At 41.8% G+C, this 27,538-nt stretch overlaps 2 protein-coding genes and 1 non-coding gene across 3 annotated transcripts in view; 1 reads left to right on the forward strand and 2 right to left on the reverse strand.

Moving 5' to 3' along the window:
- TMEM45A (transmembrane protein 45A) overlaps window positions 1-2,311 on the reverse strand; it is a 74,353-nt gene extending 72,042 nt beyond the window's left edge. Inside the window, exon 1 of the mRNA XM_016199706.2 lies at window positions 2,066-2,311. The gene's annotated coding sequence lies outside the window, so the exon portion shown is untranslated. The remainder of the gene's footprint in view (window positions 1-2,065) is intronic.
- Window positions 2,312-10,405: 8,094 nt separating this feature from the next.
- LNP1 (leukemia NUP98 fusion partner 1) lies at window positions 10,406-26,938 on the reverse strand. The gene is given in 5 exon segments (XM_087818518.1): window positions 10,406-10,477; window positions 10,479-10,550; window positions 14,853-15,035; window positions 18,802-19,032; window positions 26,557-26,938. Coding segments are annotated over 5 exon segments (714 nt in total). The 5' UTR covers window positions 26,713-26,938.
- Window positions 13,758-13,864, forward strand: LOC148092865 (U6 spliceosomal RNA). The gene has a single exon (XR_015714729.1). It is a non-coding gene; the product is annotated as a U6 spliceosomal RNA (small nuclear RNA).
- Window positions 26,939-27,538: the final 600 nt, after the last annotated feature.

Genomic DNA, 27,538 nt, shown 5'->3' on the forward strand with positions numbered 1-27,538 from the left:
AATCATGTCAAAGACTTTAGGGTGTGGCCTGTTTCTGAGAAGCAGCCTGGGTAATAGCCCAGAATGCCCGACCACTTCAGCAGAGCTCCAAGACAGCCGCCACAGAGTGAGTCCAAAAAGGTGGAGTCCAAAGTCACTGGTCCATCCTGCCCCAGAGCCTGCAGGCCCTGAAGGTAGGTCACAGAAGCAATCGAGCAGAAAGGGAGGGTATGCTGGGCAAAAGGTGGAGACCAGACTCCAGAGACGGATCATTCTAGAAGCACTTCCACTATGTAACTGCTGCAAGTTCCGCTTGCCATCCCCCACCAGTCTACCTCCCAAGCCTCTCCTTCCCCATCAGGCTCTCCATGCCATCCTCCCACCTCTCCCACCTTTCCAACCTTTCTGTTCACTAACCCCTCACAGGTTGCCTGCATGACAATTCAGTGTCCACATAGAGCCACACTTTCCAGCCTCGCTGCTTTGCCCAAGCTTTCTCTTCCTCCTAAAATGCCTGCCATCTGCTGTTGTTCTATGAGCCCTTTCCTCTCAATTAAAATTATTGGGTAAAAATTTTTCCCAGAAATGCCAACCTTTCCATGAAGCCATCCTACAATAAGAAGTCATCTCTCCATCCTCTGCCCTCCCAGAACCTTCTAGATCTTTCTAAGGCACTTGATAAGTTCTACCTCACTTCCCTCTCAAGACTCTCTCTCCTTTACAGCCTTTTACAGTGCATCACTAACAAGGGGTCAGCGCTACTAGTTGCTAGTGCAAGGGTCAGAATGGTGGCTGGGGAAACTGATGTGCAGCAGGGGGAGCTGGGAAGGAAGGCAAGGAAGAGTGAGCACAACAGCAAAGACTTACTATGTGCCAGAACTATTCTGTGTTTAACACATTAACTCAATTAGTCCTCAAGACAACCCCCGGAGGTAGGTGCTATGATCTCCGCATTACAGAGGCAGAAACTGAGGCACAGATGGGCTGACTAACTTGCCCAAGGTCAAAGAGTGGGGTTGTGAATTGAATCAGGGCAGCTGGCTCTTTATATTGTTTCTCTGACACACTGTTTCTTCTAACCATGCATCCCTGGAAACCACTTCAACTGTTCCACCCATCGTAGGCATTGCCTTTTTGAATCAAAAACATGCTCTGCAACTTGCAATTATAGCACCAAATTCCCACCTACTGTTTTCTAAGCCAGAAATTAAAGATCAATTCTGGCCAGATCTGCCATAATAGTAAATAACATATGGCAAGGTCTCAAATCCAAAACATTGCTTAAAGAGAGAGAATTATAGATGTTTGGAATGGAATGGACTTCAGGCCATTTACCTAGCTCAAGATTTTCCATCATTTCCATCTTGAAATATATATATACCAGAACCATCCGCAAGCATACACATCTAATGATTCCTCTGAATAATATTTTGATAGAATTATGGGGTTAATATACAATTATAGCATAAGGCTATTGATACACACAATTGTCTATCACATGTTTAAGATGTTCTTTTAACAATCATAAAGGAATCTGGATAGGAGAATAAAGAAAAGATACATTTGGGTTACAATTACATTTAAACGTAAGTGAAACAGCAATTACCTATATAGTTGAGGCTTTAAATAATCTAATATTAAACATCCTATTAACAGAAGCAAAAGTTTTGTTAATCCTGAATAAGCCAGATAATTTCCTCAATCTTCTATCAAGACAGTCAGGGAGAGGAAGATGTACAAAGATTTCAGCTTTACAAATGTATAGTCTATTTGCACAGGAAGAAAATAGAAAAATAAATTTATCAGTAGATTCAACTTTGAAGTTAGGAGAGGTTTACAACAGGATACTAGTTAAATTTCTGTTCCAGGAAATTTAAAAATAGCATACAGATGGCCAAAAAGTTAAATTAAATTAAAACCTTAGCAAAGCAGAAGAAAAAGAAGCCAAGGCCCGTGCAGTTTGTGGCAGCAAGCGATATTTTTTTCTTTCCCTGAAGAGAAGACTGACTAGTGAGAACAGCAGAAAGACTCAGCATTGAGATCACAGCGGGAGAAACAAGATATCCAGCATGTATCCAAAACTTACCCAATTCGGTCTGTTTACTCAACACTTTATTTTCCCCACTTTGCCAGTTTAAATCAGACAGCGGCTGGGCTTTTGTTGTTGCTGTTTCTGTCCTTTTGATCCCAGAGCCCCATGAAAATTAAACTATGTGTTGGATGGGATCTGGCCGCGTCTCGCATTAGCTGGGGGAGGAAAAGTTTTAAACTTGGATCCTTGGTTGCTTCTCTGGGAAAATGAATAATTAATAGGTGGCTAGAAGGAGAGGACGTGGGGGACGTGCTCAGCTGAAGTCGGGCCCGCGGAGGGGCTGCACAGCTCCTCGGCGCAGCTGTCCAGATGTGCCTCATCTGGTTTCCCCCGCGGGGCACGAATCTCGGCGGCCGCGGCTACCCCGAGCTGCAACTCATTGGCGGCCGCGGCTCCTCCTTGCCTCCTATTGGCCGGTCGGCCCGCCACTCGGGCAGGCCTGGGGCCCGCCCCCGCCCGCCGGGCTCCTTGCTGCTTGCAGCCTCCCCGGGAAACTGGAAGTGCTGCGCGGGCGCTGATGTGGCACTCGGCTCGGTGGCTGGCGGACCGAGGGGGGCCCGGGGCGGAGAGGTGGCTCCTCCGCACCCAGGCCCATGCTATGCCCATCCTTTTAGGCAGTTAGGCCGGTTGAAACAGGATGGTTTCAATCTGTTCTTGGGATTAAATTAAGGCGCGCTCCGCGATCGCTTTAGTCCCCCGCATTACCCAGGGGAAGGGACTGGGGTTCCGAGATGCCCACGCCCCAAAGGGCCTTCGGGCCAGGTCAGGGATTCATTCTCTCCACTCTCTCCAGGGAACAAATTATAAAATCCCAGAACCTGTCCCTTGAGGATAGTGTTCTTTTGTTGGCAGAAAAGCCCTGATGAGTCCTTCTTTGAAGTCCTTCTTAACCGGTAGGTGGTTTTTTTCCCTGCGGAGAGAAGGCCAGGGTGGGTTACAGGAGTGCTTTGGGTGCTTTGGTGTTTTTGTTGTTGGGTGGTGGAAAAAAGAAATGTTGCTTGGTTCTATGAGAAATTGGACAGGACTACCCCTAGCAATGCTTTGATTTTGGGGAAATCGTGGAAGGGTTGACTGGTTGGTTGATTAGTTGGTGGGGGATGAGGGCGGGGTGAGATTTGCAAATCAATTGCCATTATAACTCAGATGTTGCCAGAAATGTGACCTCATTGAAATATTAAGATGGCAAGAGCCACACTCACTGGGCCACACACATTGAAAGGTGCCAGGTTCTGTACTAAACAGCTTGACCCACATTATCATGTTTAATTTTTTAAAAATATATCTTTATTGATTTCAGAGAGAGGAAAGGAGAGGGGGAGAGAGAGATAGAAACATCAGTGATGAGAGAGTCATTGATTGGCTGCCTCCTGCATGCCCCCGACTGGGGACTGAGCCCACAACCGGGGAATGTGCCCTGACCAGTAATTGAACCCCTATCGTCTGGATCCTAGGTCCACGCTCAACCACTGAGCCATTCCCGGCCAGGCTCATGTTTAATTCTTAACAACCACCTTGTGAAGTAGATATTATAATTACCTTCGTTTTCATATGAGGCTACCAAGACGCAGAGAAGCCTATCTCAGCATACCACCGAGGTATCCAATGTGTGTTTGCAGCACTGCATAAACTTATATGCCATTTGCCAGGAGTGGGTGAGTTAGAATGTATTGTGAGTGCCCCTACCTTCTTATGTCCAAAGCTTTCACCACATAGATGATGTCCTCTTGGTTGGTATATTTGTTATCTATTGCTATCTATGTAATAGATTACCACAAACTTAGTAGCTTGAAACACCCCACATTTATTGCACTGTTTCTGAGGGTCAGAAGTCCAGGCATGGCTTAGCTGGACCCTCTGCTCAGGGTCTCACAAGGCTGCAATCAAAGTGTTGTCCAAGCTGCCTTCCTATCTGGAGGCTTGATTGGGGAAGAATCTTGCTAACAGGATTCATTTCTTTGCAGCTGTAGGACTGAGTCCCCAGTTTCTTTCTGGATGTCAGCTAGCAGCTACCCTTACCCCCTAGAGTTTACGCTTAGCCATGGCACTTCCTAAAAGCCAGGAGGTGAAGATCAGGGGGGGCTACCTTAGGGTATGTTTGCCACAGTGGGCTAGTCGGACACTTCAGTCTTGATCGCCCTGACTGCAATATTATCACATCTCCACAAGTTCTCCAAAAATTCAGGGCCCTGCTTGCCAAGTAAACTGGGAAACCATGAGTGGATTCCCAACCCTCAGTCCCTCTGGCAGCCAAGAAAACCACAAAGAAGAGTTGGCCGTTGAAATCAGTCAAAAGTTTGGCTTTCTGAAACATTTGTAATATGACAAGAGTGCACCTTTTATCACAAAAGCTACTCAACAGTGGGCTGGTAATCAAGGCAAATGATCAGCCTCCCATGCTCATTACCACTGACGGTCATCTGGTATTTGATTGACCATTGGAACAGCTTCCTCCAAAATCTACTAAAAAAAGATTTCTGGGGATTTCTGCTTGCAAGAAGATAGAGTTGACATAATTTTTCCTATTTCTCCTGTTAGTACAACTAAAAAGTCTGACTTTATATATATAAACAAACATAAGAGGATGGTGACACACCGGCTAGGAATCTAGGGACCCAAGGAATGACATGACTGTGAGTTCTCTGGGTTTTCTTTTTGTCTCATTGACCCAGAGTTGGAGCCCAACAAAAGCTTATTCTCTCTAGCCAAAGGGCCAGGAAAGGGGAGTCTAAAACAACAACAAAAAGTTTAGATAGTAAAGGCTATACTCCAGCCAAACACCACAGAAAAAACTGTGGCTCTGCCCACATCCACACCAGCAAAGGCCAAGTGGGAAGTCTAGACTTCCACCCTCACAAGACTATAGCAAAGTGAAAACAAAGAGCTAGGTTTTGAAAAAATCTGTATATTGGCAAACCACTAGCACAACTGACAAAGAAATAGAGATGACACAAATTACTAATGTCGAGAACGTAACAGACCTTGCAGACATCAAAAAGAAAATAAGAAAACAGCTCAGCATATGTAAATATGACTTATGTGGACCAATTCCTTGAAAAACACAAATCACCACAATTCACCCAACACATAAATCAACAATTTGATTTATGAAATCAATAATTTAATAAATTAAGAAAATTTAATTCATACTTTAAATACTTCCATACTTTTCAAAATATATAAAAAACTTATAAAACTCAACACCAAGAAGACCAGCAATCCAACTAAAAAATGGGCAAAGGATCTGAATATTTGGAGACACTTCTCCAAAGAGAACATACAGATGACCAATAGAAAAAAAATGCTCAACGTCACTAGTCATCAGAGAGATGCAAATTAAAACCACAATGAGATATCACCTCATGCCTGTCAGAATGGCTATCATCAATAAATCAACAAATAACAAATGCTGGCGAGTGTGTGGAAAAAAGGGAACCCTCATGCACTGCTGCTGGGAATGCAGACTGGTGCAGCCACTGTGGAAAACAGTATGGAGTTTCCTCAAAGAATTAGAAAATAGAACTACCTCTGACCCAGTAATCCCACTTCTGGGAATATATCCAAAGAACCCCAAAACACTAATTCAAAAGAATATATGCACCCCATGTTCATTGCAGCATTTTTTACAAAGCTAAGATCTGGAAACAGCCCAAGTGCCCATGAGTAGATGAGTGGATAAAAAGGCTGTGGGACATTCACACCATGGAGTACTACTCAGCAATAAAAAAGAAGACAATCTTACCTTTTGCAACAGCATGGAGTGACCTGGAGAGTATTAGGCTAAGTGAAATAAGCCAGTCAGAGAAAGACAAATACCACATGATCTCACTTATATGTGGAATCTCATGAACAAAATATTTTAACTAACAAAATAGAAACAGAAGCTTAGGTATACAGAACAGACTCACAGCTGTCAGCGGGAAGGGGGTTTGGGGGCTGGATGAAAAAAGGTAAAGGGGTTAAACAAACAAATATATATATATATATATATATATATATATGACACAAAGACAAGAACAACAGTATGGTGATAGCCAGAGGGAAAGGTAGATGGGGAGGTGGAAGAGGACAGGGGTAAATGGGGATGGAAAGAAAGACCTGACTTGGGGTGGTTCGTGCACAGTGCTGTATGCCAATGATGTTTTATTGAGTTGTACACTTGAAACCTATATGGTGTTATTAACCAAGGTTGCCCCCCAATAAATTCAATAAAATAAAAATAAAGAAAATTAAGATAAATAAATACTCCCATACTTTACATGCAAAATCTCCAGGCCTAAATGGGTTCTACTGGAGAACTCTCCCAAATGTTTAAAGAAGAATTAACACTAATTCTACATTTCTTCCAGAAAATAAATGGAGAGAGAGTACTTCCAATTAACTTTGTGAAGATAGTATTGCTCTGATATACAAACAAACACATCACAAAGAAAGAAAACTACACACCAATATCCCTCCTGAATATGGCACTAAAATCCTTAACAAAATATTAGCAAATAGAATTCAGCAATACATAAAAGTAATTTTACACCATGATCAAGTGGTTTTTTTCCCCACTTGGGTTTCAAGGTTTGTTCAATATTCAAAAATCAACCAATAGTCCATGATATTAACAGTCTACAGAAGAAAAATCACACACACATATCAATCGATGTAGAACAAGCATTTGGCAGAAGTTTTACTTTAAAATCACATTTTACCCTCCCCAGACTCTGAGAATTTTTAAAAAACATTTGCAAAAATCAAGTTTTAAATAGCCTCTTATTTTCACTTACATTTTTATTACTATGGATGCTGTATTTTAAACAAAAAATTGACAAACTAGAGAGGTTCAAGTGAAGGCATTCAGGGTGATGGACTGTGGAACTCAGGTTCCGTGAGAAATGGTCGACCACACAGAACATTCACCTGAGGGTCCCCTGGGGACGAGAGAGGTAGAGGAAGGCGTGAGTATAATTACATCATTTAGAAGAAGAACCTATGCTGTAGGGTACTGCGGGGAAAGAAAACGACTAAGTTCCACGGAATTCTTACAGTAGGGAGATCGCAGCTCAGGGTGAGAAAGGACTTTTTTGTGGTAGGGGCAGAGGAAGGGCAGGATAACAGCAGCGTCATCTCTGAGAGCTCCAACACAGTGAACGAGGCTGCCTTCCAGCTCTGGCAGTCACCAGGAGAAGCCTGGAGCACACCTGGCACACCTGTTGCAGAGGGAGTTCTTGCCTCAAGTAGGAATTTGGATGAGACAGTCCTGGATCAGATAATATTTATTTATTTATTTATTTCCGTTTTGTTGAGATATAATTGTCGTGCATCATTGTTTGCGTTTGAGATGTACAGCATAAAGGTTTTACTTACATATATTATGAAGTGATTACCACAATACTTTTAGTTAGCATCCATCATCTCATATAGATAGAATAGAAAGAAATCAAAAAAGGAGAGAGAAAATGTTTTTTTCTCCTTGTAATGAGAACTCAGGATTTACTCTTTTAACAGTTTTCATATATGTCATACATGAGTGGTAACTAACATCATCATGTGTGCTTAACAACCCTAGTATTTATCAGACGATCTTTAAAAACCCTGTGCTTTGTTTCTCTCATTCCCTGTCCTTAATGTGTTTTTTGTTTTGTTTTCTATTTGCTCTTGCACTTCCCGGAAATGGTGACTTATGATTATCTTACTAAGTTTGCAAATTTAGGGGTGAGAAATAAAGCCACTTGTTTATAAGAACATAGTGAGCAGCCTATATTCACATTAACTAATCACAGGTGGTAGATATATTTCAGAGATGAGAAAAGAGATTCCTGGGAAAGTACTTGCTTGGCTCCTTAATCATGGTAAATGGTTCATGGCCAGTACATTATCATTACCCCTTAATTAATGGCTAACCAGCGCCCAGCCCAAATGGAAAAACCTAAACAAATAGGCACAACAGTCATTCTAAAGTTTTCATTTGTTTGCACTTTTCCCTCCACCAAAACACTTGAAGGCAATTTACACAATAGTAATGAAAACCTGAGCTGGGAAGGAAGATGTGTTGTGCACAGAACACTGAGAAGGGAGAAAAAAGAGAGGAGGCCAGAAGCGTTTGGAACAACGTCTTCATTGAAGTTTGAAAACCAGTTAGATGGGTGTTTGACATCATGCTAAAAGGTTTTGACTTAATTCTGTAAATTATAAGGAGCCTGCCAAGGTCTTCAAGCTAAAGAGTGACACAATGTTTTTTTAACAAGTTATCTCTGAGCCAGTGATGTGTAAATTTTTGTTTACTATCTGTTTTCCTCGTTGGAATGTGAGTCCCTACATGACTGGAGTTTTTATCTGCTTTGCTCACTGTTGTATTCTCTGTACTGCACAGACAGCCAAAACATCTTTGTTGAATGAACAACTGGATCCTGGTCATTAGCAATCCAGGGGGAGGCTCAGAGCCAAGACGAGGTGTGGCTACGCTCTGGGGCTTAAGCCGCTCAAGAGTTGCTGGGCACACACGCCTGCAAGGAGCTGGGGCAAAAAGCCTGGGTCAGACAGAAATGTTTCTTAGTTCACTATTCTTTTTTTTGTTTGCTTATTTTTTATTGAGCATTTAACATTTGTTTCAGGTGTCCAACATAATGAGTCAGTATTTGTATATACTGTGAAATGATCACCACAACAAGTTTATAAAAACTTTTTTCCTGTGATGAGAACTTTAAAGATCTATTTATTCTCTTAGTAACTTTCAAATATGCCGTTAATTATGGTCACCATGCTGTGCATTACATCCCCAGGACTTACTTATATTATAACTGGAAGTTTATACCTTTTGACCCCCTTCGCCTATTCCACTACCACCACCACCACCACCTGCCTTTGGCAACCACCAACCTGTTCACTGTATCTATGAGCTTTAAAAAAAAAAAAAGGAAAAAAAAAAGAGTCCAAGTGTAAATGAGATCATACAGCATTTGTCTTTCTCTGTCTGACTCATTTCACTTAGCATAATGCCCTCAACGTTCATCCATGCTGTTGCAAATGGCAAGATTTCATTCTTTGTTATGATTGAATAATATTCCTTTGTGTATATAGACCGCACTTTTTATCCACCCTTCCACTGATGGACACTTTGGCTATTGTAGACAATGCTGCAGTGAACACGGCAACGCACATGTTTTCAAGCTAGTATTTCATTGCCTTTAGATAAATAAATACCCAGAAGTATTGCTGGATCATATGGTAACTCTATTTTTAGTGTTTGAATAACCTCCATACTATTTCCACAGTGGCTGCACCAATTTACATTCTCCCCCAGCTGTGCGCAGGGGTTCTCATTCACAATTGTTTCTTTCCTCCCATCTCCATATGTGCAGATGGTGAAGAGCTGTGCTCAGCTGATTAGTATAACTCGATACAGCAGTAACTAGCCAAAACAGAATTACATAATCCAAGGTTAGAATGGGATGTTAAAAAACTCCAAAGACAGAGAAAGTCAGAAGTTATCATTCTTCCCATTGTGCAAATGTAAGTCATCTGAACAGTATTTTAAGCACTCTCTCTCTTTTTATGTCCCAGGGAAGCTGAGACAAACTAGAAAGCCAGGACAAGCAGAATAGGGAAACTGAGACAGATAATTCAACAGCCAAGTAGTTTACAGCCATCTAGTAAATGGCAAAATCCTGTCTTCCCAAACCAAGGACACTTAAGAGAATGGTTTACACCTTTCCCCAACCAGAGGGTAAGTAGCTTAAATCGCACTACTCAGGGAGATAGCAAAAATCCGTAAGTGCTATTTGCCAACTACACCCAAGGATGGATGAAGTTAAGGGAATAAATCTCATTTTGGTACATCAGCATAAAACTGATGAATATTCTATCAATATCTTCCCCTAAACTCCCTGTCTTTAAAAATCTTCAAAACCAAAGTCCCAGAGTGTGCTCTCCTCCCAGGAGAAGGCCCATACCTTCCCTTCCCCTTCTCCTTCCCCCACAGGCATGAATCTCCTAAACTCAGGGACCCCCTGAGGCTCGCAACCAGGGAGCAAGGGGAGCAGCAGCTCGTCCTGGGCTAACCCCCTGAACCTGTCCCCGAGGCCCCCTTTTCTCCGACTTCTTAGTGAGCCAAAGCAACCCAGCCTCAGCTCATTTTCCTGCCTAGTCTCTCTCCTGTTGTTTTTTCTATCCTATGCCCTTCCTTGTTTCACTGTCCCCAGCTTTAACAAACACACTCTCAGAATGACCTTGATCAGGTTCAGGTCCCCTTTCCGGTAACAAAAATAACGAATTAGTGATATTCCCTTGTGCATACTTTTACATACATGAATAAGTCATAAAAATTACCCAACATTTAATCTGTTTAATCTAACCTCTGAGAGTTTTGATAGGAAATGCTGCAGTTCTCTCCTTTCTGTTTGAAAGTAATGGTAATGATTTTTGTCATTGGCCGAACACTGAGGCTTCTCTGGGTCCAGCATTACTTGTCCAAATGTCAGCTCGAGTCTGCCCCCTAGAGTAGAGAAACCAGAGTGCCTTGACCATACAGTGAACTGTACTAAGTTCATAATTCTGACACTGGGCTTTTCCAGAGGACTACCACTTTCTAGTTTAGATACTGCTGCATTATTTGAAAGCATGTCAGATATTGATTTCATAAGTTAAAAAAATTCCATTTAAGGGTAAAAGATTAGCTACCAATACAATTTTTCATTCCAAGCTTTTTATACTGAGTCACCACTAGTGATAGGCACCTATTAAGTGCTGGAAATGCAAAGATGATTAAGATGTGGTTCCTGCCACTAAGAGTTCACGGCCTAGATGGGAAGGCAGACATGTAAGGAAATAGTACATTACATGATGAAACCTACATGAACTCTACTGTAGCACAGAAGAGAATATGAAAGGACACGGACATTTTTATTTGGAAAGGTAAGGAAAGAAGGAAGGATGACAGAAAGGAAGGACAGAAGGAGGTATAATAAATTTTAAAATGTAACTAGTATTAGTTCAGTTAACCCCCAGTGACACCAGGAATTAGTTAAATTCCAATACTTTTTAAGCTCAGGAGAACTTAAAAAGTAAAATTCAAGTAATACAAAAGGAGGCCTGAGAGTTAGTCAGGATATATAGAAATATAATATGAGACATAGATGTAGTATTTTTTAGTAGCCATATTAAAAATGGAAGGGGGACAAGAGAAATTAATTTTAATATAATCTATTTTATTTCATTGAATATATCCAAAATGTTGTCTTTTTTTAAAAATCAAAGCAAGACATAAAGGGCCTAATATGGGGTAATGGCAATGAAAATGGAGAGAATTGGGTACATCCAACTGATATTTAGAAGCAAAATGGGCAGAGGTTGATGATTATTCGGATGGAGATTGAGTACAAGAGGGCTTCAGGTTTAACCAGGCTCTTGCTTAACAACCGGTAAATCAGACTACCATTCACTGAGCTGGGGAACACAGGAGGCGGGCAAATTGGGGGCAGACAGCAAGAAGTAATAGTATAATAGTATACTTTTAAAAGACTTTGAGATGCCTATGAAACCTGCAACTACTTCTATGCCCAAGGGCCAGCTTTGTATGTGACTGTGGGGCTCAGGACAGAGGTCTGCTGCACAGGAGAGATTTGGGGATGGTCAACACACAGGTAGCTGACACTGTGCAAACGTGCGGGATTGCAGAGAAAGAATAAAGAGACTGAGGAAAGTGACTGTCAGAGTTCAGAGGAAAACCATTGTTTAAGAGATAAGGGCCCCTCACCAGAGACCAGCCAGGCGTGATCAGAGAGGTACAAGAAGACCCAGAAGAATACAGGTCACGACGGTCCAAGAAGGGGAAGGTTGGTCAGCAGTGTCAGATGCTGCCAGAAGATCAAGCAGAGGAAGTAAAGCGTTAATTTCCTAGATTTTTTTGACAGTAAGGAGGTCACCGGTGACTTTGATGAGAGCAGTTTCTATAGAGTATAAGGATAGGAGTGAAGTTGCTGCAGACTGGAAGTGAGGGGGATGTGTACATAACTCTACAAGAAGTTTTCTGTGAAAGAAAAAATAGTTCAGGTGGTAACTACTGGATATCAAGGATGGTCCCTATTGGTATTTTATAAGGGAAGGTTTTTAAGATAGAAGAGCTTTGCCCTGACCGGTGTGCTCAGTGGTTAGAGAGCTGGCCAGTGGACCGAAGGGTCAGGGGTTCGATTCCCAGTGAAGGGCACATACCTGGATTGCAGGTTTGATCCCTGGCCCTGGTCCGGGCATGGGCAGGAGGCAACCAATTGATGTGTCTCTCTCACGTTGATGTTTCTCTCTCTCTCCTCCTCTCCCTCCCTCTTTCCACCCTCTCTAAAAACCAATGGAAAAAATATCCTCGGGTGAGGGTTAACAATAACAACAACAAAAAGGACAGAAGAGGCTTGAGCATGTTTAAAGGCTGTTGGAAAGGAACCATTAAATTATGCACTAGATTATTTTATTGATTTGATAAGATGTAAATGATAGATTGGTAACTGAAACGAGCTCGTGTCTGAAAAATAGTTTTTTATGTATGTGTCTGTGTGTATAAACATAGATAACATTCTGGAAGGACATATGGCAAGGTATTAACCATATTTATCTCTGAGTAGGTGCAATAAAAGGCTTTTCATTTTTTTTCTTTTTCTTTAACTGTATTTTTTATTAGGATAAGTATTGTTTTGTGATATAAAGAAGAGAAGAGGCTGGCGACTTCATTTTCAGAGAGGCCTCCCCTCCTCCATGTGCTAGGGTCCTGAAAATATGGTGAATATGACTTCCTTGCAGTTGATGAAATATATTATAAAAATCATGATTTTTCCAGGTACTGCCATTCTTGAGTCCAGGGGGGGGGGAACCCTTCGCAGGTGTCCTGGCTGGAGGAGGAGGCACCTGCAGTCTCAGCCAGCCAGGCACTGGGCTGAGGGAACTGCACCCATTTGTCTCCTCTTCCCACGGATGGGCCACCTCTCCCAGCCCTTTCAACAGGGGCGGGAGCCACTGAGCAGACCATCCCCAAATCTGAAGCTTGGTTGGCAAGGTGGAAAAGTACCTGAAGGAAAGTTGGGGAAACAACTTTCCCCACAGCTACAGCATAATGCAGTCCTGTTGGCAGGGCAGGCCCCAGCCTTCCCATCATGGTGGCAAATAACAGGCCAACGTCACCATGCAAAAGCTTGCAGTTATCTTTTACATGTAAAAAAGCCAAAATTGTGTGTAGTGGTTGCAAAATGGATGAAGGTATAAGCCGTATGAAAACTGAAAGAATTCAAGTCAAAGATCATTGCTATTTTACTTTTCTTTCACTGTTTTCCCCTCCTTCCCTTCTCCTTTCCCTTCTTTCTTCTGTCTATGTCGGCGCTAGTTTGTGTCTTACCTAATCAATCAATTATAGTATCAGTTATAAGTAGTAGCTTTGGGAGATACTCTTCTTTACAACAGAGAGACTAGTTGCCCTTGGGCATTGATGTTCCAAGACAGAGATGAAGAATAAATCAGGAGAGTGTTAGAGAATGCTTGGGTCTTTTCCTCTAAGGGGAAAAAATAGTGACAGAACATGGCCTCAGTGTGTTAATTAACCTGATTGTGTAATCATGTCATAAAGTGTACATATGTCAAATCATTGTGTTGTATAATTTAAATATATACAATTTTACTCATCCATTATACCTTAATAAAGCTGAAAAAATAAGAAAAACCCATGCTCACTTCAGCAGCACAAATACTAAAATTGGAATAACACAGAAAAGATTAGCAAGACCACTGGTCAGGAATGACACACAAATTCATGAAGTGTCTTATATTTTTTAAATAATTCATGGGATGTAATATAATTAATAATACTGTACAGTGTATTTGAACATTTCTAAGAGAGTAGATTGTAACAGTTCTTATCATAAGAAAAAAATTGTAACTATGTGTGGTGATGGGCATTAACAAGCTTTATTGTAGTAATCATTTCAAAATATATACAAATACCGAATCTTTATGTTGTACACCTGAAACTAATATAACGTTATATGTCAGTTATTATTTAAGTAAAAATAATTAATAAATAAATGTAAAAGAATAGGACCTCGTAAAGTTATAACGGAGAGCATGCAGCAGACCTCAGAGAAGCGGTCTCTATTTCTGTCATGAAAATGGTAACCTGCTCCCACTCCTGCTCGGTTCTCACACCGTCACACACATACTGAGTCAGGACCCACTGCTAAGGGGAAACGGACGCCCTGCCTCAGGGGAGGAGCATGAGTGGGCATGAGCCGGGCTCTGCCCTGACTCAGCCCCCACGCCTGTGAGGCCTGAACCTTCCCAAACGTCAGTTTCCTCGGCCAGCAAGTGGAGACAAGCATAAGTCCCACCTTAGAGGGGTGAGGATTGTTTTAGGTGATGCATTAAAAGCCTCAGCCCAGGCCTTGGCATGCTAACGACCCGTTCTCATTAAACGCTGGCCATTCAACACACTTCCATAATGACTTCTAATAAGAAAGTAAACTTAAGAGTCACACCGATGACGTTAAGATTATTTGTGAGATTGACGTGGAAGAAGGGTTGGTGAAGGTGGGGGGGGGCTCTTTAAATATGTTTCTTTACATTCTCAAGAATTACTTTAGTCTATTAAAAAACCTTTTGTTCTTCTTATTCCCATAAAAGGGCAACACAGCAGATGAAACTCTCAGCCGAGATGCCAGGGCAGCCGGAGTAGGACGGGAGCCGCGGAGCCGCCGCGCGCCTCCCTCGCTGGCGCCCGCAGACTCCCGCTCGCAGCTCCCGCCCCGCGCAGCGCGGAGCTCGCCGCAGCCTGCAGCCCTCACGTGGAAACAAAGTATCCTTTGGGTCCTTCCTCAAGGGGAGGAGCCCTGCGTGCTTCGCCATGTTCTTCCCTCGGGGAGCTCCTCGCTTCCTCCGCTTCCCTGCGGGATCTCGTCTCCCGCAGCGGCGTTTCTCTCCCGTTTCGGTCCTTTCTGCTCGCGGGTCCCTGGGAGAGAAGATCCGAGACGCGTAAAAGTGCCGTCGGCGCACAACCCGCCGCATTCCTCCCAACTGTCAGAAATGAGGACAGGCCTGGTCACTGAGCAAGCTGCCACATCCTAGTTTCTTACAGTAAGTTAGCGTAAGCCCAAGGGTGGTGCTAAGGGCGTTAGTCATAAGTGGAAGGAATAGGGAGGGGACTCGGGCACCAGCGCAGGGTCCCTGGAGGAAACTCAGCCTGCAGGTGACTCTCTGCCTCTGACGCACGGAGGGACGGGACTGCACAGCGTCATTAAATTAATAGTCCCCTGGTGCTTACTGAAAAGCAATGTGGTAAGTGGGCCACACCTGCGAGCATCCTGACCTCCCTGTGTCCACTCCCTTAAATTATATTAATAGCAGGGTTTGCACTAGGTTCAATCCGAGGACTCCGTGAAGACTGAAGTGGGACATCCAAACCCATCAACAGTCCCCAACAGGTCCCCCAGGGGTCGGCATTCACTGGGACGGAGAGAGACAGCACTAACCACAGAGCCCCAACCTCCTGCATGTTATAGCCAGGTGCAGGGAGACAGACAATTCATCCATAAGCCTAAAAGGAAAGAGGAGAATAACGAATAGTGATAGGCGCAATGATAACTAAAAACGGGATGACTCGATGCGGAACTGGGGGGGGGGGCTGCTTCTTTAATTTCCATTGTCAGGGAGTGCCTTTCAAAGGAATTACCAAAAAGGGGGGCTTTAATAAATGTGGTGATGATATCTATTTCCGCTTCTCTTTTTTTAAAGTAAAGAAAATCATTGCTCTCCCTCTCCTCCATTTGATTGGAAACGCTGAGGAACCCCTAAATGCCTATCAAGTGAGTTTATGCCGCGACGAGTGGCCGTCGGATGAGCAAGGTCACGACTCAGCCCTGCAGGGATGTCCAGTTACTGTGGTAGTGTCAGTTACTCTGCAGTGTTAAATTGGTTTTACACTGTACCGAGATTGTTTCATTTCTATCCATAATGGTCCATTAGTCGAAGTCAGAAAGCAAAACAGATGATGAAGCTGAGGTACAAATTAAGAGGAACTTGAAAATTGAACTACCTTTACAAATGTGCCTCCAGATTACTTTCATTAGATGCAGCAGTTGTGTTAGATCCATCAGTCTGATCAAAATGCATATTTAGCAGTCATGAATGTCTCCAAGATTTAAAAGAATAGCATAAAAAGGAAAATATAATGATGATTACTTCCACTTTGGCTTTTCTCTTATTGAGAATAAAGACTGATTAATGCCCATAAATAATGACCTGAAATATTTTTCTTATCTCAGTCACTTAGAAACATAATGTAAAAATTACCAACATAAACCAATTGTGTTTTCCAATATCAAAATGAAAGAATTTAATGTTGTTGGTCATAATCAGATATAAAAGCAGTTTCTGGCTCTTTTGGATGTATAAAGATATAAAATTTAAATCTACATGTTAGTATACACTTGGCCCCAAAACAAAATATAATAAATATCATTTTTAAAGTCACCGACAAATCACATTTTTTAATGTAGTTAGCTTTGGAAAAGTGTGTTGGTTGTAAAATAGAAAAAAGTTTTAAAATATCTGTATATGTTCTGAATTTTTAATTTTGCATTAAGATGAGCTTTGTAATATACTCTTTAAAAACTGATACAGAATAAAATATTTAATTTAAAATTATTTACTATATATATTTTTATCATATGAAAACTTTAAATAATTTTATAAATTCCTAACAGGTTTCTACCTATTATGGTCTATACCTTTGAAAAGAATTATTGAGTAAAAAAAAAAAAAAAAAAAAAAGTTGAAAATGCTGCCTTGGTTATCTTGTCATTCAAAAGGAAGAACGTGGGAAATAAATGGAACAGCATGTTATATTTTAGGAACAATGTGATAAATATATCTTTCAAGAAAAATGAATATCACATTTACACACTTTTAGGGCTTATAATAATATTAGCAAATGAATTCACATAAGCAGTTATATAAGATTATGTGTTATTATGTGAAAAAAAATTTTGAGGTCATTAGAATCAACAAAGTGTTTAGATTAAAATATTTTTTAAAAATATATTTATACCCTACCTTGTTCCAGAAAGAATTTAAGGCAGGTAAATTTCCTGAATGGATGTAATTAGTAACTAAATCTAACATGTAGTTTTGAAACAGGAATTCCTTCACTTCTGCTTTATTCTTGTCAAAAGATCATAATCTGAATCTAATTATGAGGAAATATCAGATAAGCCCAAATTGAACATCATTCTAAAAAATAACTACCCTGTGCTCTTCAGCAGGCAGTTATAAAAAGACAAGTGAAGACTGAGGAATGCCTCCAGGATAAAACAGATTGAAGAGAGTGAATTGTGTGCAGCACCTGATCTGGAATCTCCCTGTAAAGAATATTATCAGGACAACAGGCAAAATAAGAATTAGGTCAATAGATTAGATACAAAAGTGCTACCTTGGTGGTAACTTTCTGAGTTTCATTATTGTACTGTGTTTACTTAAGAGAACGTTCTTGTGTCCTTGTTTGGGTATGGGAAGGAGGAGGAAGATATAGGTAAATATGATACATGTTAACATTTGGAGGGAATACAGATGAAGTGTGTGTTCTTTGTTCTATTCTTGTAACATTGCTCTATGTCTGAAGCCATAGTTTTAAAAAAGCAGTATAAAGAAAGTACAAAAACAGGAACTCTTGATAAGTGACAGCTCTTTACTATTCTCCCTTCCACATTCCTCTTATGATCAGGTGAAGAGAGCAGCTTACTGAAGGGGGAGCCTAGTTACTCAGGGTCACTCTGACAAAAGTGAGGCAAAGATGCACAGTACAGTCCCAACAGCCATCGCTGCTAAGCAGAAAGCACTGTGCTCAGATGGACAATGAGGGAGGAAGCACCTGAGTGTCTTCCCCTGTGCACAGAGCATAGCTCAAGAACCAGGTGGTAATACACCTAGGTTCGCTTATTTGCTCTGTCTACTATATGGCAGAACATATTATTATTCTCATTTTGCAAAATAAAACAAACACCGAAGGACCACAAAAAAAACCCACATAAGTATTTTGCTTAAGGCCACTCAGTGAGCATGTTGCCCCAAATTAATTGATCTCTAGTTTATTACTTTATGAAGCAAGTTTGGCATCAGCAGTGGATGCCAAACTTGCTCCATAAAGTAATAAATTAGAGATCAATTAATTCTATTCCTCCCTCATTTTCATGCCTGTCTCCCTTGTGCTTTATTGAGACCACCCTCGCCCTGCGGCAACTGTGAGAGACTGGACCACGCCTGCTCCTGGAAACTTACTAGATAGTGTCCAGAAGTTTCCCTCCCCATGCTTTTTAAAAGCCCAAGGGAGCATGACACCATCACAGACTACTTGCTACTGGATTAAGTACTGCACAGCAGTTTTTCTCTTCTCCAAATAGTGAAACGAGAATGAATGAGTCACAATTATTTATAATAAGGGTGATGAATGCAGTCTCAAAGAACTAGAGGACCTCAATAACAAAAACATTCCACTAATGGTCCTTCAGGAATTCTTCCTACACCAGATGCCTTCAATAAAAATAATAATAAAATATTTTTTATGTACATCTGGGCTATGCAAAACTGAGTGTCCTTTTTCAAAGATCTCATCACCAAGCTGTAAATGAAGTTAGATTTGCCCTCTTCAAATATGGGAAGGAGGAACCCTTTGGGTTTCCTTTTCTAAAGTGGCTTAAATATTCAATAACTCTGTTACATACCAAAGAGACAGAGCGTTTGGTTCTAAAGCACAGCTGCTGTTCAAAGGACTCTGAAAATGCCTGAATTTTGGAATGGGATCTTCTTCTTGATTCCAATGGGTCCTTGAATGACCCATCCCCTGAGTATTTTCTGTAATCCCTCATGTGCGTATGACATCGAAATCCCTGGTCCTCGTGAGAATGCCTTCTAGGATGGCTGTCAGACGCTGTGACTCTGGGAAGGACGGGAAACTGGAAATGCAGAATAAAAATGTTTACAGCATAAAGAGACCATACAATATTAGCACAGAGACAGAACATACGTAAATTACTAAGTAAACAAATCTCATGTTGGACTGAAATTTTATCTTTTTCATCAGTAGGACCTTCTACAATGCAGCAGTAGAATCAATGGGTTAAAACATTAAGTAGAAAGTCCCAGAACTAGCTATGTTGATCCTCCAACATTAGGGACATATAATGAAGCATTCTAAGCCTTGAATTGATACGTATAAGTAAATTCCAAAATCATCAAAAAAATTTAATGAAGCCATACAAGTTTAAGAAATAATATAAAATGAACATTTATGTGACTTCTGTCCAAAGAAGGAATTTCTAAGCAGAACAGCAATGGAAGAAGTCATGAGGAAAAATTATTTTAACTATGTAAAAAAAAAAGGAGCTAATATGCATCGAAAACAACTTAAAATTAAATAGTAGACAAAATCCAAAAAACATGTGCTACATGTTACTAATATTAAATAAATATCCTGACAATACATAGTATATCTTACAGAGATACAGGAAAACACAGAGAGCATGTAATACAACGACATCAGTGTTCAAATCACATTGGAAAACGATCAAAGGAGAAATGCTCCAGAGAAATCGAACTTCTCGAAAGAACTGACACTTGTTTTCTCAGTTTCTCTCACTCCCACAACTAATTTTGGTCACAATATCCGTCTCAGTGTTGCCAAGTTCTGTGCACATGTTGGTCTTGATTAATTCAGTAACATTCAACCCAGTTGGCCTTAGGGCCCTTCTGGAAATCCTCTTTCCCTTGCGTTCTACCACTGAACCCTTTGGTTTCCCTTTGATCTTTCTGCCTGTGACCTCACCCACAGTGTTTGCCTCATTAGTGGCTAATTATCCCTTAGTCACCACGGGAAGTGCATATCCCCAGCAAGCCTTTCCTCCCACCTGACTGGTTCAGGTCTCTGTTAGATGTTCTCCTGGGAGTTCATGCTTCTCCTTTATGATACTTATCACAACAGTAATCAATAATTTGGGTAATTTTGTTACATGTCTCTCTTCTCCATTAGCTTGTATCTCCATGACATCAAGGACTGTGTTTCATTCTCTTGAAATCCCAGTACTATGCAGCACCTTGCCTTACTCATAGCATGAGTTTATTAAATATCTATAGGATTAATAAATATATAAAGAATGAAATAAAAAGAAATACCAAACGGTAAAAAGGTTTATGCTTATTAGTTGTGCCTTCAGGCTAGCCAAAAAAAAAAAAAAAATGTTTCTTAATGATACAACAGTGGCAAGATGGAGGGAGACAGGCCTGTCATTCCTGGCTGGTAGGACTATAAACGGACACACCTTCCTTAAAAGCCATTGGCAAAATGTGTCATGAGGCTTAAAATATCCCTCTCCTTGGATCTATCTGTTGAGTGTTGTTATGGGCTGAATTGTGTCCCACCCTCTAATCCTTATATTGAAGCCCTATGTGAGTCACTCAGAATGTGACTGCATTTGGATATAGAACCTTTAAAGATTAGGTTAAAATGAAGCCATTAGTGTGGGCCCTCATCCAGTGCAACTGGTGTCTTAATAGAAGAGGAAATTTGGACACACAGAGACCACTGGGGATATAGTCACACAGAGGTAAAACCATGTGAGGACACACTGAGGAGGTGGCTGTCTATAAGCCAAAGAGAGAGGCCTCAGAGAAACCAAATCTGCCGACTCCTGGATTTTGGACCTCTGAACTCCAGATCTGTGAGAAAATAAATTTCTGTTGCTTAAGCCAGTCTGTGGCACTCTGTTATGGCAGCCCTAGCCGACCAATACACATGTTTAGAAACTTACTGTCAAACAATGATCAGAAATGTGGTTAAAGATTTGTAAAGCTGCTAAGATACATGAAGGAAACCTGTATGTATAAGTCCATTTATGGTACTTGGTGCTGTGAATAAGCTGGGGAACAAAACAGGCAGAGTGTGCCCAACTTGGGACTTACGTCTGCATGGGAGATAAACACAAAACAAATAGGTCTTGTGCTTACTTTTTTTGTTGTTGTTAATTCTCACCCAAGGATATTTTTTCTATTGATTTTTAGAGAGTGGAAAGCAGGGAGGGAGGGAGAGAGAGAGAGAGAAAGAGAGAGGGAGGGAGAGACATCGATGTGAGAGAGACACATCGATTGGTTGCCTCCTGCACATGCTCCCAATCAGGCCTGGGGATGGAACTTGCAACTCAGGTACATGCCCTTGATCGGGAATCGAACCCAAGACCCTTCGGTGCACAAGCTGACGCTCTAACCACTGAGTTACACTGACTGGGGCCACGTGCTCATTTCTTTGGTCAACACTACAAAGGCTCAAGGTGCAATAAGAGGATATAACAGGGGGAAACTGTGTATTTGGGAAAGTGTTGGGCGGCTGGGAGGCTCAGCAGCAGATTTCTGTGTAGGCTTGATGATTAAGCTACAGTCTGAAGGAGGAGCCCCTTCCGTGCACAGGCCCTGTCACAGCAGGAGCTGTGGTGTGGGGGGAAGAGAAACCTGCTGAGGCTGGAGAGCGGGGGGCCTGAGAGGAGAGAGAGGCCTCGGGTGGGGAAGTGTTGAGGGGCTTGAAGTAGGGTGCGATCATAAGATGGTCAATCTTAAAACATACCAAACTGTGATCAAAGGTTTTCTCTGTGATGTGGGACCGTTTGTTTCCTTTCTCCTTTTTAGTATTTTTTAAGTTTTGTACAGTGAGCATGTATTACATTATCAGGAAAAAATGATAATGCTTTAAAATTTTGAGACTGAGACTCAGAAGGGCAAATACTGCATGATTCCACTTATCTGATGTATCTAAAATAGTCAAACTCATAGAAACAAAAAATAGAATGGCGGTTGCCAGGGGCTAAGAGGAGGGGAAATGGGAAGTTGCTTATCAGTGGATGTAAAATTTCAGTTCCTCAAGAACAGTGGGTTCCGGAGATCTGCTCTAGAGTGTTGTGCCTGTAGATAACAACACTGGATTGTATCCTTGAAAATCTGAGTAGAGGGTAGATCCCAGGTTAATTGTTCTTACCACAATAACATTTTTAAATAAAAAATTTTAAATGTGAGACTGGGAGTGAAATGTGGATGTCCTGTTCCACTGAGAGGCCTGAAAAGAATGGCAAGAGTTCCCATCACAATATAAATATACACTTAATATCTCCTTCTACCAGGTGAAACTTCCAGTTTGTTTGTTTTGGTGAGGGACTGTGTGAGAAACAAATGTAAAAGAGCACTCTAATGGGTTCTGGGGAGAGGCTCCCACTTTTTAAAATGTTACCTACTATGCAAGCTCTACTTTTGGAATTTTATATGCCTTTCTAATTGATTTCCCTCACAAACACATGAATCAATGCCCTGCATAACTTATTTTTACAAAGAATGTGCTTGTTTCTCCCACAGTCATGGACAAAGCTTATGGGTCTATCTCCCACACTGTGAAGGGAGCTTTGTCACTTAGGATGGGATCCCCCATACTCTGATCTCCCCAGCTGAGCTCCCGGGGGCCCCAGCTGAAGATCCTGCAGCAGGCACTGACTTTCAGAGCAATAACTACCCAGAGCCCTGACTCTCATTGCAGAAGAGGCTCTAAACAGCTTAGCTGTTCCCACTGTGGGCCCAGAAAACTGTTGCTGTCAAAGAAAAATCCTATGTACTCTCTGCTATGTGGCAGACGTAGCAGAATTCTATGCAAAAGTAATAACAATAGTTTGTAGGTCTTAAGAAATTATATGAAATAAGAATTTTATGTGAGTAATAATATATAACATCATCAGAGTGGAGAGGGCTGTAAATTGCCGACATATAGAAACAGCGTCAGGAAAAAAATTTCTAGTTTTCAACTGATAAAGTGGTAGGTAGCTCTTGTAGAAATAATAAAGATAAGCTCAATACCATCCACTGGACATCCTTTAGGGAAAAGAAAGGATATTTAAACTATTCATTTAAGTGACTTTTTTAATTGGGGAAATAAATGTCATACCATTGCACTAAATCAGTATGAAACTGTCATGAAGACCCTATCACCAGCCATAACTAGGTTCACAAAAGAGAGCTAGGAGAAACACCTCTTGGAGCTTATGATGCTCCATGCCTCAAATACCTGGAACCTCCCTAGGGAACAATTTGATGACCTGTCTCACTCATTCAGAAACTGAAGTAGCCAAACTAAGCTCATCTAAACCACATGCCACTGAGATTGTAACCTCACATGCCATTACATTCAATCTTATATAGTAATATTTCCCCCCACGAGGTCTCCATTGTCCGGTGATCATCATTCTTGGTAGGATCACATCTTAGTCAACTCAGGCTGCCATGAGAAAATACCATAGACTGGTGGCTTAAACAACAGAAATTTCTCTCTCTCAGTCTGGAGGGCTTGGAAGTTCAAGATCAAGGTGGTGGCCAATCCAGTTCCTGGTGTGAGCCCTCTTCCTGGCTGGAAGATGGCTGCATTCTCTCTGTGCTCATTTTCTGAAAAGGGCACAATCCCATCTGACAGGGCCCTGCCCTCCTGACCTCATCTAAACCCAATTACTGCTCAGGTTTGTGAGAAATCCTCTCAGGGGGCCATGCCGGGCCCCATCCCTGTGGAGAACAACGGCAGGGAGCCACCCCAGCGGTGAGATACTATAAAGGTTGGGAGTGTGGACCACCCTAAGGTCAGTCAGATATAAAAGTAAAGATTAAAAATATCTTCTACAGTGTCAAATTGAGACTATGAAGAGAGACTATAACATGGGGGGAAGGGGGATTTTAAAAAAAGCAAAGAATAAAACCTTGGGTGCAGGTAGGTGGAGGCTTACTTTGTATCCCCTGTCCCCTCCAATGATACAATGTGGGCGAGCACATATTGTGCTACCTTGGAGCACAGAAGCACTGACAAGGCCCATTTGGCATTAACAAGGCCCTGGGCCAGTGAACTCTGTACCTCCTGGAAGGATCTTTCATTTAGCTTAATTCTCCCGTCCGCTAGCCCGAACTATAGAGAACGATGTTAAAAGAACCATAAGCTAAAAGAGAAGATGACTGGCAAGGTGAATGGACTAAAATGTTAAAATCCACTTTCAGTGAGTAAATAAATGATATAGAAACGGCTTTACCTCAAGTCTGTATTCATGTGATGATGGAGGGAGAGAGCAGATCAGTTCAGTAATGAGAGAGATGTCATAGTACGTTTTTTTTTCATCGAGACAATGAAGTTGAATTTTTTACTCGCTTTAAATCAACAAGTCTGGTTGCAAGGTAGCATTCTCTGAGAAGGACTGAGCTGCCGTGCCTTGTTCTTTGCCATATTTGTATTTCCCGCTAGACTGGAAGTTCCACAAGTATGGAGACCACATACGTCTTCTCTTACCCTGTAACCCTATTGTGTCTTGTGCAATGCCTGGCACATAAGTGTTCAGTAAGCATATTCAATGAATTAATGCTCCACTGCTATGGTTTTGGAAGAATCATGAGGCTGAATTCATATTAGATTCAAATAGGAAAGAGGGGAAGCTCTTCTCTCATCTGAGGTAATGCTGGTGTTATTAACATGTTATGAGAGGGAAGGGCCTTAGATTGGAGCAGTGGAGAGAGGAAAATAGATAAGGCTAAGAGTAAGTTTTTCTTTTTAAGTTGTTTTCATTGTCCTCAAAGTAAAACACAAACATGAAATACCTAATTGTTCTCATATCGCTAATGCAAGAAAACTTTGAACACATCTTAGAGTTAGGAAAAGTTATGTATCCAACTACAGATTCACTTCACGAATATACTTTACTTCATGGTATTACGTGAATAAAGGTAAAGAATCAGCCTCCCTGTCCCCCAGGACTCCGCCCCCGTGGCCCTGGGGCCCCTGGCCTGGGTTCTGTGTGTGTGCTCCCTCTACTCCATTCAGTCAGGTGGTTGTTGTTACTCATGCTTTGTCTCCTTAAATGTATGCATGCTTTCTGCACGTTAGTCTGAAATTCATTGTTGACTCAGAGAATCTAAACAGGTTAACTCAGGCAAATGCCCAAAGCCAGTACTAGCTGGAAAAGACATATGGACACTCACTATTTAGAAATGCTATACATAACAAATTCTGGTATTCCCTAAAAGTTTAAGGCCCCAAACATTGCAGCCTAAAAGTCATCCTCTAAATAAAGGAGACTATCTCAGTTTTTAACTTCCTATAGATAGTAAAATTTATTTAAGAAATTGCATTTTATGTTATGTACGTTGCTTTGTTTTTCTTATTTTCTGTGGCTCCAAAGGGCTGTTGTGGTAAAGAGTAAATCATATTTTTTCTCTTTGTTTCTTCCTGGTTCACATTATGTGGAAACTGGAAACTAATCATCCCCTTGGGTCACACATTATGAATAGCTCACTTCGTGTGGAACATAGAGATTAAAATGACAGTGTGATAAGCAGGTGTTTATAACAGAATCATGGCAAGTCAGAGAAAGAAGGGTTCTCAGAGAGCACCCAGTCCAGTCTCTTCTTTTTCACTTAAGGAACCTGAAGCTCAAAGAGGTGTTAAAACTTGCCTTGTGTCCCTGAGTACACATTTGGCAAGAGACCTATTTTCAAATATTTGTGTCTCAAAGAGGTCTCATTCCTCCACCTTGCTGATCACTGGGAATAAAAGAGGCTGCATCTGAGAACTCTGGAGCTAAAAATAAATAAAATAAAATAATAAATAAAATAAAATAACATCACCCCCGAACTCACTTGGTTCTGGGGTTGGCAGAAGCACAGGGTTGAGGAAGGATTCTCTGGTAACTGGAATTCTAAGTGTCTTGCAAAAGAGAAAAGCTATAGTATCGCTGTGTAACTGTGAAGCAGAGGACATACGTGTCTACTGTGCAGTCTTCTACCACCGCAGGCGAGCTGAGCCCATGCCCCGCCAGGCCCACCCTCTCCCCTCTCAGGGCTCTCCTTCCCTTACCTTCCTCCCTAGACCTCGGGTGCTCCGCCTAGACATAGACAAGTAGTGCTGAGGATGGGAGAATTTTGGTTCCCTCTCCCATCAGGAAACCAAATGGGAACCAGAAGAAAAAGTATATAAAATTTATCAAAGGGGAGTTTATTACGTGGAATCCCCAGTTCCTTAGAAGTCACCAAATAGTGAAGCTATTTTCAGTATTTCAAAAGGCTACTGAAAATCACGCATTGATCCACGCCAATGCTGCACACACTATAACATCAGATTTCTTCCCTTTGACCTGAATTATATTGTCTCTCAGTAGGATTAACTCAGGCTTTTAGGAGCTCGGCACAGAAGTAAAAGGTACCTTAGGTTACTAAAAGTGAAGAAATCATTACCTCACAGAAGAAAATCAGGTCCCTTGGAGGACAACACAAAATGATAAAAGGTATTTTTGTGGATATAAAAAAAGATTTGGAAGTACTGATTTTCAACCAAAGAAAACTTTATACTGAAGGACTCTTCAAAAATTATCTAAGAGAAACCCCCCTCCCCCAGTCCAGCCCTGGCCTGTTCCCCGATAATAACTCACCGGGCAGGGCAGGGAGGCTTTCCTGGAACTGGTGTCGCGTGATCCGTGGCGGTCCCGGGGTCCTCTCTCAGCCTCCTCCATCCAGCTGTGACCCCAGAAGCTGCTCATCCATTTGGCGAAGGACACATCATCATCATCATCATCTCTGTGCTCCATGGAAAAGTGATTCCAAATAGCCAAGGCCTGTCCCTAAATCAGGCAGAGAGAAATATCGTCAGACTCGGCTGACCTGATGAAACCTGGGATCTCCAAGAAGACGAAAGGAAACTGGTATTTTCAGACGGTCTCCGATGATGGGATCCTTCAAGGAGAAAGATTTACTAAACAACCCCTTCACCATCAGGCAGCCCCAGGGCAACGTCTATTTATAAATTGTGCAGCCCACATTCCCCCCCCTCCCTCTCTCTTTAAACTGAGAGGCTTTGTAAGCCTCCCATTGCCCGGGCTTGTGCCTAAGGGTTGGTGGAAGCGCAGTCCACTCGCTGCCTGATGTTCCCAGTGCTCTGCTGCCGGGGACATGTGATGGCATCTCCAGCTGTCACTGATGATCCTGCATGCCGCTCAGCATATGCCTGTGAGCTCCAGGCCGGGTCTAAAATGGGGTCACTTACAGGGACAGACTGACCTCAGCCTGCAGGATGGCCAGCTATCGGCATGTCATACCTAGAGCTAGATACTCTCCTAATAAATGAAATTGGTATTGATATAAAATCCAGCATCTGGGGCAAAGGGGACAGGTTCTTAATTGACATTATTTACACATATACAAATGTAAATAGCCCTGGCCTGTGTGGCTCAGCTGGTTGGGCGTCATCCTGTGCACTGAAAGGTTGCTGGTGTCATTCCCAGTCGGGGCACGTGCCGGGGCTGTGGGCTCCATCCCTGGTAGGCGGCATGCAGGAGGCAGCTGATCGATGTTTTTCTCTCTCTCCCTCTCTTTTCTTCTGTCTTTAAAAATCAACAACAAAAATTTTTTTTTAAT

This window comes from Miniopterus natalensis, chromosome 6 (assembly GCF_054644295.1).
Source record: "Miniopterus natalensis isolate mMinNat1 chromosome 6, mMinNat1.hap1, whole genome shotgun sequence".
NCBI classification, from domain to species: Eukaryota; Metazoa; Chordata; class Mammalia; order Chiroptera; family Miniopteridae; genus Miniopterus; species Miniopterus natalensis.